Genomic DNA, 21036 nt, shown 5'->3' with positions numbered 1-21036 from the left:
GCATGTTAATACAGAGAGGATAGTCTATAATAAACCAAAAGAGGGCACAGTTATTACTCATCTTAGAATAGGACAATCAGGTCTAAATCAGTCACTATTTATAATAGGAAAACATGAAACAGGACGATGCATATATTGCAGCCAAGCAGAGACGGTGGAACATGTGTTCCTTCACTGTACAGCATATGAAAATGGAAGATCTGAACTTAAAGAAGAGCTACTCAATATGGGTGTAATCAACATTACAATGCAAAGTCTACTAAAAAGTGGTTAAGGACAAGGTAAAGTATATACTGCATTATTAAATTACCTAAGAGTAACAGGCTTTTAACAGGATTTAAGTTTTATATATATCCCATCCCCTATTTTTCTTTCTTTGTTGATACCTACTGTCGTTGCTCCTATCCAGGTGGTGGCGGTAATGCACCAAAAAACCTGGTTTATCAGCCGCCAGTAAAACTTCAAAGAAGAAGAAATTAAAGCGCTGTAAACTCACAACAAAAGAAGAGGATATTAGGTTTTTTCAGCCCTGATTGAACGATGGATCTTTGTCACTGAGGTAATCTTTTCTACATGAAAATATTCTTGACTGGTTTATATACAATAACAGATTTGATCGATTTTAAAACAAGCTTGTTACTGTGTCTGTATTTGAGGATGTTCACTATGTTCTACTTTAAGACCTGAGGTAAGTTTAACTAGCTGAGCTGCTCGGCTAATAGTTAGTGACTGAATCCCAAACCTTCGAAGTCAGTACAGAGAGAATGATACAGTGGCGTATTAAATCATTTTTTATTCTCCCAGTTTTATTTTAAATGAATGCTTCATGATTTACATTAAGTATTTTAGATTACAGTGGGCAATGCTTATGATCAGAGCCTCTTTTTCCAGAAACACCATTTAGACCTCATAATAAGACCTTATAATGGAATCAGCAGGGATACGACCGTGTTCTTCCAGAAAACCCCACACTCCTGGTCCTACTGACTCACAGGTAACAGTTATCTATATGTGTGCAATTAAACATAACATTTTTAATAACTAAGAGATTCACCTGACTGTGTGAATGTTCTTCTCTTAATCAGCTTCCATCCTTGGTAGGTTGCATGCTCTCCTACTAATCAAGTAAACCATGTTATTATCATCTCTTCAGTATCCTCATGGACTATATGTTATGTTATACCACAGTTAGTTTCAGTCCTAATTTGATTGGTCAAGTGACATTCCAAGAGTGCTGATATTTAGTATAACGGCACTGGGACATTTCACTGTGTGTATCACTCCACTTATCTGTGTTTGCTGCATAAATTACAAATCTAGCAGTAGATCATTACACTGAAACTGTTACTACACTTACTACAGGCTGTCAGTTAGTCTGTGTGTTACACGGCAACATGGAAAGCTCTATCTAGCTGTGGCTGTTTTGGGAATTATTTCCATTGACGGAGCAAAAATAAACCAATATTTGGCCATATTGTGTCTGAAATGTTAGTTACTTGATATTAATTTCTTATTAAGAAAACTGTCACATAAAAGCAAGATCACACTCGCAGTTGTACTGCTGTACTGAATATCAGCACTGCTGTGATTACCTGTAGCCTCGTGTCTACGGCCGAATCACAGCCGTGCTGATATTCTGTATAACAGCACGTTTGCTCATGCAATATTGCTTAATCGACTTTCTTTTGTAAATAAGTATTATTACTCTTTGTTCATCAGCTTTGTGGGGATGTGCAGACAGAAAAATATACATCTTCAGATGGAGCAACATCAGACTCTGTAGAACACATCACCTGTGTGAACCTTCAGAAACATGTAAAAAAGGAAGAAACTGTAGATGAAGAATATTTCTGTAAGTCACCATGGCACATTACAATCCAGTCTAATATTCAGTAATAATTTTTAGTCTATTCTAATTTGTGAATGAACCACATCACTTAATTTTCCCCATTTATATTTTGTACTTCATTTTTTTGAGTTAAATTAAAACATTTAAATTCAGTGAATGAAATTTCAGGTGAAGCGACACCAGACTCTGTGGGACACATCACACCTGTGGACCTACAGAATCATGTGAAAAAGGAAGAAGCTGAAGATAAAGACGATCTCTGTAAGGCAACAGGGTGTATTACGGTCCAGACTGAAACTCAATAACTAGGGGTGTAACAATACATGACACAATGCTCCGAGATAGAAAAATGTGGTGATCTGCGTTGTGGAAATGTGTGATATTAGTATTCTATTAATTTTGACTCATGCAATTGCAATGTTTGAACACCAGAGGTCCCAATCTGCAGATCCATTAGAGTTAAAATACTGTATATAGAGAGCATACTGGTCACGTGATCACATTCTTTCTTGTAGAGTCCGCACCGTTACTAATAAGGGAATAATCTGCACTTGAATAGTGACTGATATCTCGGGATCAAAACTACTGATGATGTTATGTTATACAGTTACACCACCACATTATAACCATAAAAGATCTCTTCAGTAGTTTTCAAATGAAATCAGCCCCATGCATCTGCGATCTTCAGTGCCTGAAAAAGAATTTGGGAATTTCAGCCAACTTTGCAGCTCTATTTCCAGTTAAAATGACACCTCGGGCACTGCTGCAGAGCTAATTATGTTTCAGTTGATCATTTTCCTGTTTCCCAGGTTATAGACTTTGTTTATGCAATCAAATTTTTGGAAGAATTTGTACATTTATGTATTAATTTTTCAGGTATAGTGAACCTATATGACTTTTATTTATTTATTAATTTTTATTTGAATATCAATATTATTTTGTTTAAAATATTCTGAATATATCAAAACAAGAACCCAGTATTATGAATTGAATTGAATTGTGTATTGTTACACCCCTATGAATAATTTTTTGAAGTCTTAACTAGTCTTTATTTGTGACTGGACCAGTCCTTCAGCACTGGTTTCCCTCTTGTTCTTCAGTTTTACTTGAGTAAATGTAAATCTTGGAATTTCAGGTGCTGCGACATCAAACTCTGTGGAAGATGTAGACCAAAATAATGGAGGATTTGAAAGGAAGCATATAAAAGAAGAGTCTGAAGAGGAAGATAAGCTCCATACAAGGACAGACTGGGGTTGAGTAACACACTTCAACTCAATTCAGTTTTATTTGTATTGCGCTTTTAACAGTGGACATTGTCCCAAAGCAGCTTTATAGAAATATATAAATTCAGAATATAGATTTTAAATGTCTCAATTTGTCTCTAATGAGCAAGAGACAAATTATCAAAATATCTGATAAATATTCACTGATATTTATCATAGCTGATGTCTCTGGGAGGTTATTGATAAAACTCTGTGCAGTAGGTGACGTGAATATATGTTTGACACGGTAGCGTGGCAAGGTGTAAATATTATGATCAATACGCAATTTAAATGAGATTAGATAATGGTCTGAGATAGCTTCAGACTGCGGATATGTGACTATATTTTCTATATTTAATCTGTATGTTAGTATCAGGTCAAGAGTGTGACCACCATTATGAATGTGTCCCATTACATTCTGAATGATACTGAAAAGACACAATGGAGTACATGCATGGTTTTGGTCTCTTTTGAAAGGTAGACTAAATATTTTTACATAATTGGATTGTGTGGATCTTTACCGGTGTAACAATACAAGTTTTTGTCAGGATGTTACAGATCAGTGGATTAGTAAGAGGCTTTATATGAGGCGAGTTGCCTCCATTTTGTAAGTGTGTAAATGTTTGTTTGTTTGTATGTTGGTGGTCCGACTGAGATGTTGATTGTAGCTGGTGTTGTGATTGATATAAACCTTTCTGAGATACAATCGAATCACAAGGATTTTAGCTTTCCAAAGATATGAGTACCTTTGTACACAGAGAAACTGTGTAGATAGCGTAAATTTGCTCATAACATGGCGACAGCGTGCTGGCGAGCCGTCGGAATTTTAACAGGATAATGTATACGATGGCGAGATAATAAAGCTGATAATCTCTAAAATTATTGACATTATTCATCATAAAACGATAGTTTAATCCATGTGCTTACCTTGAACAACAAATGCTCTTGGTTGGCATAGACGTGCAGTTGCTACACAGACACCATAGATTTTGCCCCACTCTTGTCTCCTCACCTCTCTGATCATCTTCATTTGGATGTACATTTTGAGTAATGTCTTCTATATTAGCCTCCTCGTTTATGTTACGCTCGGGTTCAAATTAAAAAGGCTGAAGACATGTTTATATCGCTGTAGGGTCGCTGGAGAATCAAGACCTTTGCAACCATTTGACGTCACTACCCAGAATGCATTGCGATGTAAACGGCAATGGCGGCCTACGGGTGCAAGGATATTTTTACATTTATTTAATTTTTAAAATGTTTTTGTATAGCGGATGCCAGCGTTTACCTAATAAGCCATACGAGTCTTCATAGTCGGGGTTCCCTTTAAAGGAGTTGTCCCTATTTTTCCACTCAGAAGTTTGTAACCGTTAATCTGTTTCATGGATAAAGATATGATGATACTAAATAGATTAGAAAAAGAAGAGTTCTTCCATGTATATTTATATAATATTTAATATGCTGTGTGGATGTATATTATGTTCTTATAGTAAATATTTAACAGAAATGAACATTTTCCTTTTTTCAGTCTGTGCATTATTCAGAAAGATATTCTTTAAAAATTGACCTACACATTATCCCAGGTGTATTGCATCATGTGGCATAGTTAGTCTAGTAGGGCTACCAGAACTTACCTCTACCTTACTCTATGTAAATCCCATTTTTCTTGTGGCCTTGATGGGATCCTTTACAGTCTACTATAAAAAAGATTATAAGAGCATATCTTGCATCTAATATTTACATTTTAGTTTTGTGCTGTGTGACTCGGTTATCCATTCTTTGTACATCTTCACCAGAAGTTGTATTTGTCATTGCCTCATTTGTAATTTATAGAGCATTGGTTACTTTCATTTTTTATTTTCTAAAAATACTTTAACTATTTTCTACAATGAGTTTCTAATACTGTTTATTTTCTGCTCCAGACATGGATGATGCCCAGGTACAAGTCTTCTCCTGCTCTCAATGTTCACTTTCCTGTACATCTCAAATTCACCTCCACAAACACATCAGAAAATACCACTATGAGGAATATGAGAGACTGCTACAATCAGGAGAGTTAAAAGACGTGGAGCATATCACTACAATAAGCTCCAGTATTCCGCAAACAGCCTCCGTTACACTCAACAGTAACTCCTCTAATAAACAAACGCAGAAAGGAGTCTATCCCTGCTCACAGTGTGGGAAGAGTTTTACTCACCGACGTTATCTCAGTCAACACCAGCGCATTCACACAGGAGAAAAACCATATCACTGCTCAGATTGTGATAAGAGTTTTACTCACCGGAGTACTCTTCAAGCACACTTGCATATGCACACAGGAGAAAAACCGTATCACTGCTCTGAATGTGGGAAAAGCTTTACTCAACAAAGTAATCTACAAGAACACCAGCGCATTCACACAGGAGAAAAGCCGTATTCGTGCTTAGAGTGTGGAACGAGTTTTAGTCGAAAGAGTGAACTAGGCAGACACCAGCGCATTCACACAGGAGAAAAACCATATCACTGCTCAGAATGTGGGAAGAGCTTTAGTCAAAGGAGTACTCTACAAGAACACCAGCGCATTCACACAGGTGAAAAACCATATTCCTGCATGGAGTGTGGGAAGAGCTTTACTCGACTGAATGATCTTCAAATACACCAGTACATTCACACAGGAGTAAAACCATATTTCTGCTTACAGTGTAGAAAGAGCTTTATTCGACAGAGTGAACTACAAATACACCAGCGCATTCACACAGGAGAAAAGCCGTATCACTGCACGGAATGTGAGAAGAGCTTTAGTCGCTTGAGTAATCTACAAAAACACCAGCGCATTCACACAGGAGTAAAACCATATTTCTGCTTACAGTGTGGAAAGAGTTTTATTCAAATGAGTGAACTACGAAGACACGAGCGCGTTCACACAGGAGAAAAGCCGTATCACTGCTCAGAGTGTGGTAAGAGTTTTAGTCAAAGGAGTAGTTTACAAGAACATCAGCGCATTCACACAGCACAGAAACCAATTCAGTGCTTGCAGTGTGGACGGAGATTTACATATTCAGGAGCATTTAACATACACAAGTGCTCCAACAATGATTAAATAAACTCTTTACAATAGTAACCATGATTTGGTTAAGGTATGTAGATATGTACAGTCAGGTCAATAAATATTTGGACATTGACGAAGTAATTATTATTTTAGCTGTTTACCACAGTATATTGGAGTCGATATTAAATAATGACTATGAAAGTGCAGACTTTCAGCTTAATTTTAGGGGTGTACACATCCAAATTGTGTAGGAATTACAGCATTTAGGAATGACAAAAATGGCTATTAAAATTGTTTTCAAACTGTGGTGCCTGGAAAGAGGGTGTTACTAAGTACTGACATAGAAGGGTGTCCAAATATTTAAGTTAATCAAGTATGAAGTGACTGCAATATTCAGATAGTTTGCTGCAGAGTTTACTTCTTTTTCACTTCCCAAATTAACAGAACGGGTAATGTGGCCAGTGGGGCCCAACTTTTCTTACTACTGTATCCAAAGCAGTGTGACACTGGGAAGAAGTAATGTAACTTAAAGTATCTTGTTTATGCATACATGCTTTAAAATATAACGAGAAGTCATAAAGAGAACTGGTGAATTGCTATTGCATTTTAATAATGGAGGACCTGATTGTTAAATACATCACCCAGTCCAGTTCACAGGGTGTGTGTGATGGGATTGAGGTCACAGCTGAGTCCCTATCAGCAGTTTGTGTACCAATTTGACACTGATCCGGAATGGCCACAAAGTGAGCAAAGGGAAAATTGAAGAGGTGCTCCATGGTATTATTCTTATTAAACTTTAAAGAAGAGCTTTGAAGAAGTGAAAGCAGAAAATTTTCCCTGCTTGCTCATTTATATCAGTAGAAAATTGTTTCACTATTAAATAAACAAGCTGATCAAATCAGTACCACAGCAACAAGATGAAAACATGGATTTTTATGAAAGGGAGATGTAAAAGTAAGTAAATGTTTGTTTTATAAATCCAAATATTAATGGTCTATCTAGAGTGTTACACTATTTATTTAAATTTGTTAATAACCCTGCTGAAAAACCCCCAATAGAAACAATAACAGAAATGATAATGGTTTCCACTACAAATATTACCAACAAACCATTAAAACCATTACAATTATTGGTCCTTATCCACTATACATAACATGCCGCCAATAGAACGCAACAAATTACCAGTAGTGACCCACAGATACCATTACAGTTTCCATTAAAACCAGTACAATTCTCATTATAACCTTTAAAACCATTACAAATTCCTTCACTGTTTCTTTTTTTTTTCCCACTGGGGAATTCAGAGAAATCAAGACTTGAACATATTTTGAGTGATTAAAACAGCTGGTAACATTTAACAAAAGTTAACAACAAAAAAGTATTATGTATTAAACCTTTCCAACATGGGGCTGTCATTCCAGCACACTCTAGCACTACGCAAAGGTAGGCAACCGCCTTGTGCTCCCAGAGTCCAAGGACCCCCTAAAAATGCAAATGATGTATATTTTGAAATAGCCTCAATTGATTTATTGCAACATGTCCGTCCAGAGTCTTGAGTTCCATCAGCGAAATCTAGGTGCAACCTTTCCCCTCTAATTCAAGCCAGAACTGGCCAATCAAGGCTCTCGCTTGTGCACCAGAATTAAAATACTTGGCCCAGTAAATTGGGACTGGCACCAATACATCTGAGTGCAACATGATATATATATATAGTTGAGGTCATAAATTTACATACACCTTGCAGAATCTGCAAAATAAAAAAATTAAAATTTTAAAGGATTATAAAAATTGCATTTTGTTGTTTATTTAGTCCTGCCCTGAATAAGCTATTTCACATAACAGATGTTTATATATTGTCCACAAGACACAATAATAACTGAATTTACACACATGAACCAGTTCAAAAGTTTACACATGCTTGATTCTTCACACCGTGTGTCGTTACCTGGATGATCCACGTCTGTGTTTGTTTTGTGATAGTTTTTGTGTTCATGAGTCCCTTGTTTGTCCTGGGCAGTTAAACTGCCCACTGTTCTTCATAAAAATCCCTCAGGTCCTGCACATTCTTTGCTTTTCCAGCATCTTCTGCATATTTGAGCCCTTTCCAACAGCAGCTATATGATGTTGAGATCCATCTTTTCACACTGACAACAACTGAAGGACTCATACACGACTATTACATAAGGTGCAAATATTCACTGATGCTCAAGAAGGCAACACGGTGCATTAAGAGCCAGGGGGTGTAAAATTTTTAACAGGGTGATCAGTGTAAATTGTGATTCATTTTTTTCTTTTGGTAAACATATACATATGTAGCTTCTGATGGGCAAAAAGGTCTTTAAATAAAAGATAATAATTTACCAGTCATCCTGTTCAAAATTTAGGTTAAAATGAGGTTCAGACCTTCTGATCAGTAACCCAGGGCCTTAACTGTTCAGGTATGTAGTAGTAGTAAAAGCCTTTTCGAAACAAAATATCACACATGAATACACAATGTTTAATGTTTCAAACTTTATTTCTCCCTTACACAGAATAGTTTAAACTTTTCATTACTGATTGCTAGAACAGTAAAAGTTTGGGAGAGGCTTTTAATTACTGACCAGTATATTTAAATATACCACTGCAATGCTAATATTGTCAGTTGACCAAATGTGATACAGTAAGATGTTCCTTTTGCATTTAATATTTTAGTCCTTCATCAAATGTATCATTTAATTTCTGAGCCAACTATTGACTGTTTAATTAAACTTAATGTTACAAATGTTAAATTAAACACGAACTTGAGCAATATTCTGGTTTACAGCTGTAGAGTAAAATATTTCAGCACAAAATTCAGTCCTAATTTTTTTTCAACAACATTAATACTATAATTACATATCTTGTCAAAATTATACAGTTTAATTATTACAAACAAAATAACATAAAACAATATAAATACATAAATCAAGTCCCTTAATCTTGAAATGCTTAAAAGTCTTTATCTAATTGTTATTACGTAAAATCCTTACGTAAAGTCTTTCCTTTTTAGCTTATACAAATAGTAAATCTTCAAGAAATGATTGTAAAAACAAAGTTCCTAAATAAAGCAGAAAAAGTTCCTTAGCTGAAAACAGTAATGATTTTGAAATGACACTAAGAGCCATGCACATTTCCGTCCGTTTTTACCCATGTACTCATGTCTGGTATGCTTAACACACAGTTTTTCCAACACGTAAAGCACCAGCAACTGAAAGGCTTTCAGGATTTTAGTCAGGGCCGCACAAACACAGGGTCTCTACACAGAAATAGAACCGTCTCTGAAGTTGGTTTTTCCTATGAGTACATTAAGTAACACTGCCTTGCCATCTTTACATTCCCTCTGTGCTTCTTTAACGATGTTTTCAAGACGCGGCTCCTCTTCACGTCCAACCAGGTAACCTTTGCCACCAAAGCCATTAACAACAATGTGATAATCTGGGGGAGAAACAACAGAATAGCATCTCAGGCCTATAATTCCTGATGGAGGATAAGGGTGAATCATCCAAATTTGAAAAATGGCATTATGCTCGTAGATGTAATTTGTTAAAACTAAATTTATGGGCTGGTTACAGTTCATTCTAACAGATGACAACAGTGGAAGTCATTAGAGCACTGTGACATATATTTGAGGGAATGTGAAACATTACCTGTAAATGCAAGACCACAAGCTACATTGCTGCCAAGAATGGGCACCTGTTCCCTGGAGATCTGACTCCAACAAGCATCATTTCCCACTAGCGCAATTACGGGAGTCTGGCAAAAGAGTTGATTAAAAAAAAAAAAAAAGGAAAGTGAGTGTAAGAAAAGTATATATAAATTGGTGTCAGTGATTTTTTTAAAAAATGTTTCTAAGGGGGTTTATTTTCAGTATTACCATTTTAATGGCTAGGGATTCATATAAGGTTTTATTTGAGTTTCAATAAGCTTGTGTCACTTATTAATATAATGTATTTGTAAAAGGATTTACAAATTGTTTTCATTAGGCAACCAGGACATTTGGTTGGCTGTTGAACATGATTTTATACCTTGTGTCTGGTAAAAGTATCGAATTCTGCCACGCTGTAACCTAGGGAACCATCACCATAAACAATCCATACCTACGGATGAGACATTGTCAGTTTCCCCAAAATAAAGCCTTTGTTCAATTACAGAGCACATCATACAGAACGTCAATAAGGAAAATTAATTAACAGTACTGTCACTGGAGTAGATTGTCTCTTGGTTATATCCTACCTCTGAGTCAGGACAACAGAGCTTTGCTCCCAGAGCAAACCCTCCTCCAACACCAAGAGTCCCAAACGCCCCTGTACAGAAGAGAGGTCCATGAGATTGGAAGACATAAAATGCAAAGGCACATGCTAAATATACGTGGGCGGCTGTGGCTCAGGTCGTAGAGCGGGGTGTCGGTTTGATTCCCGGCCCACATGACTCCACATACCGAAGTGTCCTTGGGCAAGACACTGAACCCAAAGTTGCTCCCGATGGCAAGTTAGCGCCTTGCATGGCAGCTCTGCTACCATTGGGGGGTGTGTGTGTGTGTGTGTGTGTGTGTGTGTGTGTGTGTGTGTATGAATGGATGAATGAAAAGTGCTTTGGATAAAAGCACTATATAAGTATAGACCATTTTCCATTTAAGTATATGTGTCTAAAATGCTAAGCTATTCCATAAGTCCCTATAGTCAGGTCCATAAATATTTGGACATTGACAAATGTATCGCTATTTTTGGCTGTATACCACAGTATACTGGAGTTTAAATTAAATAATGTATGAAAGACTTTATGAGCTCTAATTTGAGAGTACACGTGAATGATGTATGTATTACAGCCCTTTTTTATATGCTTTACTTTGACTCTCCTGGAGGGTGTTCTTGAGCTGTTCAACTGTTGTGAAGAGGTTGTTCGTCACCAGAGAAAGAATTCTTCTGTTATCGATCATAGTTGTTCTTTGTGGTCTTATGCACCTTTTGGTGTTCTTGCTTCTTTAGTGAGCACAGTGCATTCTTTCTTTTTAAGAATGTACCAAATAGTTGACTTGAATACACCTAATGTGACCACACCTCACTGCCTCAGTAGGTTCTAATCACTGGCACCCAATCCTGAACATCTGATTCTAATTTTATGGATTTGAAGGCGTGATAAATGTAGGGGTGTACTTACCTTTTCCATGTGCCTGACCTGTTTCTTGTTCATTTAAACTGTGAACATTACTACAAAATGTCAATTTTATGTGTTATTTGATATAGTGTATTACCTTTATTAATAGGCACTGCTGTTTCAAAGAGGGCCAAATGTTTGCTTGCCCAAATGTCAAAAAAGAAAACAATTTCCATGGGGTGTACTTATTTTTTAACATGACTGTATATAATGTGGTAGACACCTAAAAGTAATACTAAGTTTGTCAATGTCTAAAACCTGACTGTAGGTTACAGCTACAACAGTTTTTTTTACACTAGCATATACCAGAGATACAATCCTTTAGATCTCCCTCCATGACAAGGGAGCAGGACCAACTTAAAAGCTGCTGGAAGTAAGAGTTAAGAATTTCACACTTTCGGGTAGAAATATTATATTGCAAATTACTTGAGGTAAAAAATATTTTGTCTGTCGTCTTTCTCTGCTACACGGCTTCACCTCAATTGCATAATATTTTCAACAACCAATTGGTGAACAGAGTTCAAACATGTCATGCTGTGGCTCAACCAATCATTACTCCCAAAGGTATTGCACAAGGCCAGCCCTAGAGCCAATGAGGGCTCTATAGCATTATGTGGAAGTGGTTGCCCGCTTGTGCCTTAGGGGCACTTTAATAGATAGGCTATCCATTATGTACAAGACGTGGCCTCCCAGTGCCTTAATTGTGACCTTTTACCTTATGCAACACATATTACTTCAAGTTATTGAAATGAGATTTATTTTGCTACAACAGTATATCACAGCCACTGTTAGTCATTGTTACCCTTGCCCATGGTTCTGACCTGGGTCCAGCCAGCAGAGGGGTCCTCGTGGTCTCATTATGTAAGCTGCACTGCCTACAAAGTCTCCTCCATCTGCAACAATGATACTGTCTTCCATCAATAGCTCATCCACACAGTGAAGGACACTCAGAGGGTTCAGATGCCTCTCAGTCTTCTCATTTGCCTTGTCTCTATAAGAGTGAATTATCACAAAATCAGACTGACAGTTTTGACAATTAAAAACAAAACACACAAAGGATGCCCACACCATTAATGCTACACACCATGGGCATTAACGCTACTACGTGCAATAGAGCAACTTAACCTGTTTGCCTTCTCTTTTGCGTTGTCCCACTCCTTCAGGCACTGAACCCATTCTTCAGGACATCTGTGTCCCACCAAGCCTTTAGACAGCTGCATCAAGAAGGAACCAACGTCACCTGAAGAAGCCGTACCACAATTTTATATTTAATGTCATTTATCTATGAAGTGACATCACAAACTACATGCTCCGGACTGTAGAATCTTTGCTAATTAATATTTGTGCATCATAATGTCCAATTGGTGGACTGGGATTTGGCAAAAAACTAGGGTTCCCTAATCTTTTTCATTTATAAATATTTAAATAAAGGGTTTGAAGCCTATCAGGGATGAATGCTTGGGCATGGTTAACTTCAAGTGATCAAGTGCTGTTTGTGGTGTTATTTTAATTTGGTGCCTCACCCTGAATAGCTACTGTGGGCTTCCAGAACAAGTCAGAGTTCTTCAGTAGCTGAGTCTTGTCTCGGTTGACTGCGATAATTTTACTGCGTCTGTTCAGCACCCTGCCGTAACTCAGTCTAAAGTCACACACCGTGCCTGTTAAAAATAAAATTAAAATAAGCATCCCAAACAGCTCATCTAAATCAGTTTTAACCAACAATAGGCATAATAAGTTTGGGAATGTCCCCTTATGTCTTAAAGCATTAACGTATTAAAAATATATTGTTTCTTACCTGCTAGCAGCACCAAATCCGCCTCTTTCAGGGCATCTCTTCTGTTCTGTCTGATATGCAGATGGTTGTCCTTACCCAGCATCCCTCTGGACATCCCACCTAGGAAGCAAGGAATGCCTAAAGACTCCAGAGCTTTTCTGAAATAGGGCCAAAACAGAAATGGTCACACATTATCAAAACAAACAAACAAACAAGTGTTGATGTTTGTACAGTATCTTAAAAGAGTAGAATGGACCATAATTAGGCAGTCTGTACAGGGTTTAAGAGCTTTTTTGTGATTGTTGCGGCCAAAAATGCTTGATTTTGGGGCTTTTTTTGTTGAAGAAAACGAAATTGCAGTAAATTGTTTTACACGGTCTTTTGCAGTGATGTTTTTGGTAAACGAGATGTTTAAGCTGTGCTCATGTTTGACATGTGAATCAAAGACGGCTTTGGCTGACCGCACGTTGTGAGGACATTACATGACGTGTTGGCCCAAATCTGTGGAAAAACTGTGGTAATTTTTAAAAACTGCAAGCTCCTCCGAAAATTGCGGAGTTTTCTTGATTTTGCGTAAATCCTGGAGGGACTGATCTGGACTGAGATGATCATAAACAGGCATTAATTGGTGGTGCAGTTGTTCAACCACTGTTTAAAATGACATAAATCTACCTGACATCTGTGACAGGTGTTGGCGGTAGTGTTGCCTGGCTGCCTAACACGATCACTGGCTTCTTAGCTCTGCTTACCAGCTCTATACACCTTTGCACCTGGAGGCAAGACAAAAGTCAAAGGCCAGGGAGGTAAAAGGTTACTGATTTCAACACTGCAGTTTTATCTATCTCTTTAAACATTGGCCTTCAGCTAATCATGGCTTGCATGCGCTTTTAATGCGTTTTATAATGCATTACATACAGAGTTCTAACAAGGAACTAACAAATACCTAATTTAATTTCCTAATTGCCAACACAAGACTAGACAGGACTAGCTTTTGCTGGACCACACTTTGCTTCATAACTTCATAATTCTTTTATAGCTTACTTTTACAGTTCTATCACATGCAGTTAGCTATGATGCGATGTAGGACTATTAACATTTTCTTCCTCTCTTTCTATAATTTCTTTATTGAAAGCCAGATTTGTACGTCTTCTGCAATTTGAATAAACGATCTACTGTGACCATGCTAAACCACTGAGCATGGAAACAGACTTCTAGAGGTTTTGGCTCAAAACAAGATACACTGTTCTTGGTGTTAGTTCATGTAAAGTCTTTAAAATACATGATCAATTAATTGTTTAATTATGATTCTTTTTGTAAGCGTGAGAAATAAATGTGATGTACACCCTATAACACACACTTCACATGTTCAGGCTGTAGTATATGCTCACCAAACACCCTTTCGGAAATTACTCCAAAGTTCATACACAAGTACAACATGGTAGAGAAATAATGTATCCAAACATTGCTATCTTGATAATTATAGCTATTAAAGCTCACCTCCTCGTCTGTTGCTTTAGGTACATGCACAGGCAGAGGTGAGAGGTCTCTTACTTCCCATGCTCCAGCAAAAAGGTTTGTTAGATGATTGTGAAGGTACCTAGGAGGAGAAAACAAATTATTCACTCAGGCCGGTATTCATTCAAGTGTCTTTTAAACAATGAGCCAAAACACGTTAGAAGCTCAATTAATAATCGGCAACCAAACACAGCAACGTGAACAATCAAGCATTTTACGACAAACTGCTGTTCATTGTGTTAGCTATCATTGTCATACCATGAAATAACTTTCCCAACAATTCCTTTAGGAGTATTTTTAGGTGAGAACTCTTTCTCTACGAGATGATATGGATAAAGAGTGTCTATGGGGAACTCGATGAATACAGGACCTGTAAAACAAATATAACCATTCATCAGAGCATAAATAAATTGTCATAATAAAGATCTGTTCAGGGTGTGTCCTGTTCTGAAGGATATTCAAACTTTGCTGCTATGTACCTGGTGTGCCAGACTGGGCGATGGCCAGGGCTTTTCTCACAGTGGGTACAATCTCCCTCACACTCCTAACAGATGCACAGAACTTGCAGAGTGGCTTGAAAAGGGACATCTGATCAATGTCCTGCAAAGATCCTCGACCCTACACACACACACAAAAATTTGGTCCTTATGATTATCATCTCTATTCTGTGCTCATGAATATAATAATGTATAATCCATACAACTACATGTTTTATAATATCTCTACTTCAATCACATCACTTAATTTAAGTAAATCTATTTTTGCTTTTAATTTCCTGGGTTGTTGCATCATTTAGATTCTGCTTATTCTCTATAAGCAGACAAGAAACACCTGTCATTCACATGCTTCAATAATTGTGCTCACCTAGAAATCTGCTGGACTGCTATCCAAGGTGCCATGCCTTTAGCGTATAGCAAAAACAAATGAATTGGCCTTGCCAGCCCAGTACTAGTATTTGTCCATTATCACTCAGTTCAATATAGTACTTCATTTCTGTGATGATGTGGTTTCCTTTTATGTTGTGAGTGTTTTTTGTTTATGGTTTAAAACACAGAGAAAGACTAGGCAAACGGTGTGTGAATTAAAGAGATGTGTGCCTTACAGTACTGTTAATGCATGTATAAGTGCCCCCCCCCCATGTTATTCTGCTCTATTCCGTTACCATTTAATTTAACATAACGAGACTGCTTACAGTTAACTGACTTAATTATTAATTAAAAGGAATTATTAATTCCTTTATGTTTGACCTGTAGCAGAGTTGCAGCTGCTCCACCCATCAAAAGCAAAGGTGACTCAGCCATCTGAGCATTCTTCACTGCAGTAACTGTGTTAGTAAGGCCTGGTCCTGCTGTAACTACAGCCACACCTACTCTACCTGCATGGGAACGGGGGAAAAAAAAAAAATCACAGAATTTACCAGTAGTGTTTTTACATGTGAAGTACCTGACTGCTTCTCAAAGACATATAAGGTCACAGGCCAAATTACACTTGTGACCAATGTCAAGTGGACCACACCAAAACAAGTCATGTTGATGATGTGTTGCAGTAGACAGTGCCACATGAGCAATATCTCTTCAATGTGTTCGTTCACCTGCAGTTATCTGAAAGGTACACTCTGAATGAACATACATCACCAACAAAACACATGAACAGACTGCACTTTGTTATTAAAATAATTTTTTTTTTTTTCCAAATTATGGTTTTACCTTATATGCACAGCTGCTTGCATAAGTATTCAGCCACATGAATGGGGATTATAGGCAAGTCTACACAAAATAGTCAACAATATTGAAGTTGAGAGTAAAATCAACCAATTTTACAAACAGCTTGTAAAATTACTTAACAATAAAAAGGGGAAAGTTTTTGATTTCAGAAGTATTCATCCCTGATACTGTGAACCCCCTAAAGTTAATTCTTTTGGGTACAGCATCGTTACAACATCAAATTTTCAGCTTGTAATAAAATTATCTTTACTGCTCTGTTTTGCCCTTAATGGAATTACAGAGACTGGCTCTTTTTTCCTTATCTTTCGATTCAACAACGAAGACAATTTTCATTTAGAACATAGATTACAGTACCAGAGAGTCTTGCTACTGCATCAGCTGCAAACACAGCTGTGGCTTCATGACGGGTGTCCACAATACGGATCCCCAGTTTCTCACATGCCACCAGGATAGGAGAGATGTGTCCGCCAACCAACGTGAAAACAAACTTGATGCCATGAGCCTGAAGTACCTCTGCCACACTCTCGCCTCCTTGCCGAGGACTCTTCCTGTCCGTCTGAGAAAAGTTGTAGGAATTAATGCAACAGCACACAAAGACCCTAAGAGACACTCAACTTAGACTTGAGTTAACCAGGCAGCCAGTGTTGATATTAGCATTTTTATCTGTTCCAATAGATCAGTTTATTTTAATATTATTTTGGCCACTGACATAGCACTGACATGACTTGTGCATCAAGTGCTTAAAATTTATGATAATTAGTTATTTTGCTGATAATTAGTTAGTTTACTGTTCCCCTCCTCATATTTATGTGCTTGTTTGATTTTATAGTTTAGTCGTGAGGGCCCTGTCCAGGATGGTGGTGCTAAGACATGTAGAGTTTAGGAAAGCCAATGTGACAAAAAAATTTATATACTGTAACAACTAGGTGATAGTAAAAGGCAAGCATTGAACCTCTGTTGGGTAAGAATCAGAATCTGAAAGTAGTGATTTGAGGCAAATGTTAAAAATATTGTAAATAAAGTAGCTAGGTAGAATTTCCTAGAGACACGCTCCAACCTAAGTGGTGTAAAATACTGTGCTGTACTTTGTACAGCTGCAATCAAGATATCTGCCTCCTCAGAAATCTGGTTGCAGCTGTTTTCTGCCCCGACCAGGTATTTCATATATTTTCTGCCCTAGCCAGTTCAGGTTTATCATGTGTTCCAGCTCAACCACACCTGGTACAACTAATTAAGCCCTTGATTAATTGCATCAGGTGTGCCTGTTTTGAATATTTGTGCTGTTATGAGGGATTCTATTCAGGGGGTTGAATCATTTTGAAACTGGAGAAATCATTATAAGTTGCATTTTCAGTTGAATTTGGGGAAACCACTTGAAGCATTCGATGTGATGCACTTTTTCAATTGCTTTTGTTTGATTTGTTTGTTGCAGACAGCTGAACGTCTGTAAATTTTGACCTGATTTGCAATGGGGGTTGAATAATTTTGATTGCAACTGTAATTGCTCATCTAAGCACCATACTGTAAAACAGCATTCTATCACCTCAGAAACATATCTAAGGTCTGTGACGTTCTCTCGACTGCTGATAGCGAGAAACTACATGCCTTTGTGTCAGCTCGATTTGAATTCTTTAACACTCACTTTTCTCGTTTACCAAAGTGCTCCATGACTAGTTTACAAAGTGCCAAAATGCTACTGTGCAAATCTTGACATGCTGTAGATTCGGAGATCACATTACATGTTTGCAAACAGCTGCACCGGCTACCGATGTTTTTTAGAATTGATTTTAAGATACTTTATCACTGAATTTTAAATGCCTTTGTGGTCTTAGCTTGATTGTTAGCTCTCACATCAACAAGCAAAAATATGCTGGTTGTACCCACTACCTAGCTAAAGAGTGGTGAGGCAGCTTTTTGTTTTAACTCCCTGTTGACCTGAAAGCTTTTGTGGATCTGGTCGTATTTACTAAAAGGCTAAAAACATATCTGTTCTTCATAGTGTTTAATTAATTTTTATTCATGCCAATTTTCTCTCTTAACAGTCACACTTAATTCTCAGATTTGACTTAACTATATTTTACTGTTGATCCATGATTATAGATATTTCTATTTTTCTTTCTTTTAATAAGACAAACCCGGGAGCATCTGTACTTCCTGCGGAAGACGAGGCAGTTTGGAATGGCCCGGGACATTCTCACGCACTGTTCATAGTTGCACCATTGACAGCATTTTTAGTGGCAGCATCACGGCCTGGAATAGCAGCTGTTTTTCTGTCGAATGCAGGGACCTACAGAGGATAGCAGTCATCCAGAACACTTGCTCTTTCAGCCGCTTCTGTCTGGCAGATGCTACCAGAGCATCCAGGTGCAAACAAACAGACTCATAAATAGTCATTTTCCCCAAGCCATCAGACTCTTAAACAGTATGTGATCACATAATTGCACAGCCAGTTTTGTGCACATTGCACACTTACTATGTACAGTACAATCAGGGCAGATTTAGAGATGTAGGGGCCCTGGGCAAAATATTTACCTTGATTATCAATATACCTCTATTATACATCGAATGTATATAATTTGCATTTTTAGGGGGCCCTTGGCTTCCGGGGGCCCAAGGCAGTCCCCTGCATTGCCTAGTGCTAAGTCCACCCCCGTGTACAATATTCACCCATGCCTGTATATTTTCTGTATACGCAGTCTGTTTTTGTATATTGAATGTTTCGGTCCGTGCACATTTTGCATTTGCACATTTGTATAGTTTGTTTACTCTATGTCATATGTCAAAAATATCAATGGGCAGTTTTGTATGTGTCAACCTTGCAAACGACAAATTAAGACTTTGTCTTTGTAAACTACATCAAAGTTCATCGATGCCTGCTTCTTGTTACTAAATAACTACCCTGAAAATATACTCCAAACAGGAAATACCCTATTGAAGAAAAAGAAGAAAGAATCTCTGCTGACACTTGACCTTGCTCTGACCTTGACCCTGCTTGGATCAGTTTTAAAATGTAACCAGTTCATCTGCTGTGTATAGTGGTATAGTGATATATCTATATAAATCCTATAATGACTCAGTAACTCGTTCTTGAGATGAACATAATAATAATAATAATAATAATAATAATAATAATAATGTATTATTATTATACTACAGAAGTTTTTTAAGTGTGCAATGAAAGGATTCCTGCAGTCTTTCTTTCATAGAGCAGCCAGCCATCAATGAAATATGAAAGTAAATAATAAACTATTGGTTTCTAATGCTTTTAAGGTTACTTACCTTATGAAACAGCTGATAAAACAAGCCCAGTTTGTAAGCAGCAAACAGAAATGCCAACAGCACAGCAGTAAAACAGCAACACACCACCGTTCCGATGTCCATTTGTAGGAAATGTTTATTATTATTATTATTATTATTATTATTATTATTATTATTATCAACTACGCGAATTCAGTACAGGTACAGGTGTTAACACCAGTTATTAAAGCGGCTCCAGAAATAAAAGCGCTTGGCCTGTGTTCCGGAGATCACGTTACTACTCCTGCACTTCTTAACATTGCCCAATTTATCTGTCTGTCGTTCAACATATTACACACAACTCATCTTAAACTTCTCAAACTCTATCTTGTCTGAACAGGATCCGCCTGCTGTCACCAAGCGCTCCGCTAACAGCGCAGATCTCCCATATCCCGGGCGGTGTAAAGTTAAAAACGCAATAATCTGGTCAAAGGTTAAGGTTAAAACTCGAACGAGCAGAGCTGTGCGCATGCGCCACCACCGAACGCGTAATCTCGCACAATCTCGCGTTCACACAGCGCCGCCTGCTGGAGCGTTCTGTTAGCGGCATCATAGGGATGTGCGATACAAACTCATTTCCTTTTCGATCTGATACCAAAGTGAATGCCAAGGCTAATATCCCGATATCCAAACTTTAAAGAGTGATCCATTAGTCAGATTTTGCCTCATTTATTGTTTACTGGAGTGAAATAACTCCATGATTGTTTTTCTGCCATAGCAGAGCAGTGCTGTCTGTTTATTATTCTTATCAACCAGGGTGATAAGAATATGTAGTTAAAGAATAAGAATAAGAATATGTAGTAGAATATGTAGAATGTAGAATATGTAGTTAAAGAATAAGAATAAGAATATGTAGTAGAATATGTAGTTAAATTAAAGTTAGTAAAGTAGTAACATAGTTAAAGTAGTAAAATTAGCTCTTTGGTGATATAGCCCCTCCACCTTTTTTTGTGATGTAATCGGTGTGCGGCCAAACATCGTGTACAGACAACCATCACTTTATAGTCAAATATAAAACCTGTTTAAACGATTTCAGTGTGTGTATCAGAACTTTTTGGATATCTTTAGCACATTTTAACATTACTGTCATAATATTGATACCCGTGATAGTTTTGGCCATAGTAATTGTGATGTGAAATTTTCATACCGTCACATCTCTACTATTCATCCAGGAAGTCACAAAAGAGCCAATAACATCAAAGGACCTACAGGCCTCTCTTGCATCAATAACGGTCACTGTTCATGACTCCACTATCAGAAAGACACTCTGCAAAAATGGCGTCCATGGAAGAGTGGCGAGTTGAAAACCACTGCTAACCCAGAAGAACATTAAGACTCGTCTGAATTTTGCCAAAACACACCTTGATGATCCTCAAATCTTTTGGGAGAATGTTCTGTGGACTGATGAGTTGAAAGTG

General features: G+C 37.5%; 2 protein-coding genes across 2 annotated transcripts; one reads left to right on the top strand and one right to left on the bottom strand.

Moving 5' to 3' along the window:
* The first annotated feature begins 457 nt into the window (after positions 1-457).
* Positions 458-7038, top strand: LOC128601484 (zinc finger protein OZF-like). The gene is made up of 6 exons (XM_053614725.1): positions 458-559; positions 892-994; positions 1720-1852; positions 2018-2110; positions 2985-3101; positions 5031-7038. The coding sequence occupies exons 2-6, from the start codon at positions 926-928 to the stop codon at positions 6185-6187; spliced, it is 1569 nt and encodes a 522-aa protein (XP_053470700.1). The 5' UTR covers positions 458-559; positions 892-925; the 3' UTR covers positions 6188-7038.
* Positions 7039-8632: 1594 nt separating this feature from the next.
* ilvbl (ilvB (bacterial acetolactate synthase)-like) lies at positions 8633-20084 on the bottom strand. Its single transcript, XM_053614719.1, has 15 exons — positions 19601-20084; positions 16676-16877; positions 15845-15972; positions 15077-15215; positions 14856-14967; positions 14580-14679; positions 13755-13852; positions 13104-13240; positions 12832-12966; positions 12434-12548; positions 12130-12299; positions 10388-10458; positions 10180-10251; positions 9802-9907; positions 8633-9589 (listed from the first exon to the last, which is right to left on the bottom strand). Exons 1-15 carry the CDS (start codon positions 19700-19702, stop codon positions 9411-9413), a joined length of 1866 nt encoding a protein of 621 aa, XP_053470694.1. The 5' UTR covers positions 19703-20084; the 3' UTR covers positions 8633-9410.
* Positions 20085-21036: the final 952 nt, after the last annotated feature.

This window comes from Ictalurus furcatus, chromosome 25 (genome assembly GCF_023375685.1).
Source record: "Ictalurus furcatus strain D&B chromosome 25, Billie_1.0, whole genome shotgun sequence".
Lineage (NCBI taxonomy): Eukaryota > Metazoa > Chordata > Actinopteri > Siluriformes > Ictaluridae > Ictalurus > Ictalurus furcatus.
The sequence above is the reverse complement of the archived record's forward strand: the minus strand, read 5'-3'. Positions and strand labels throughout refer to the sequence as shown.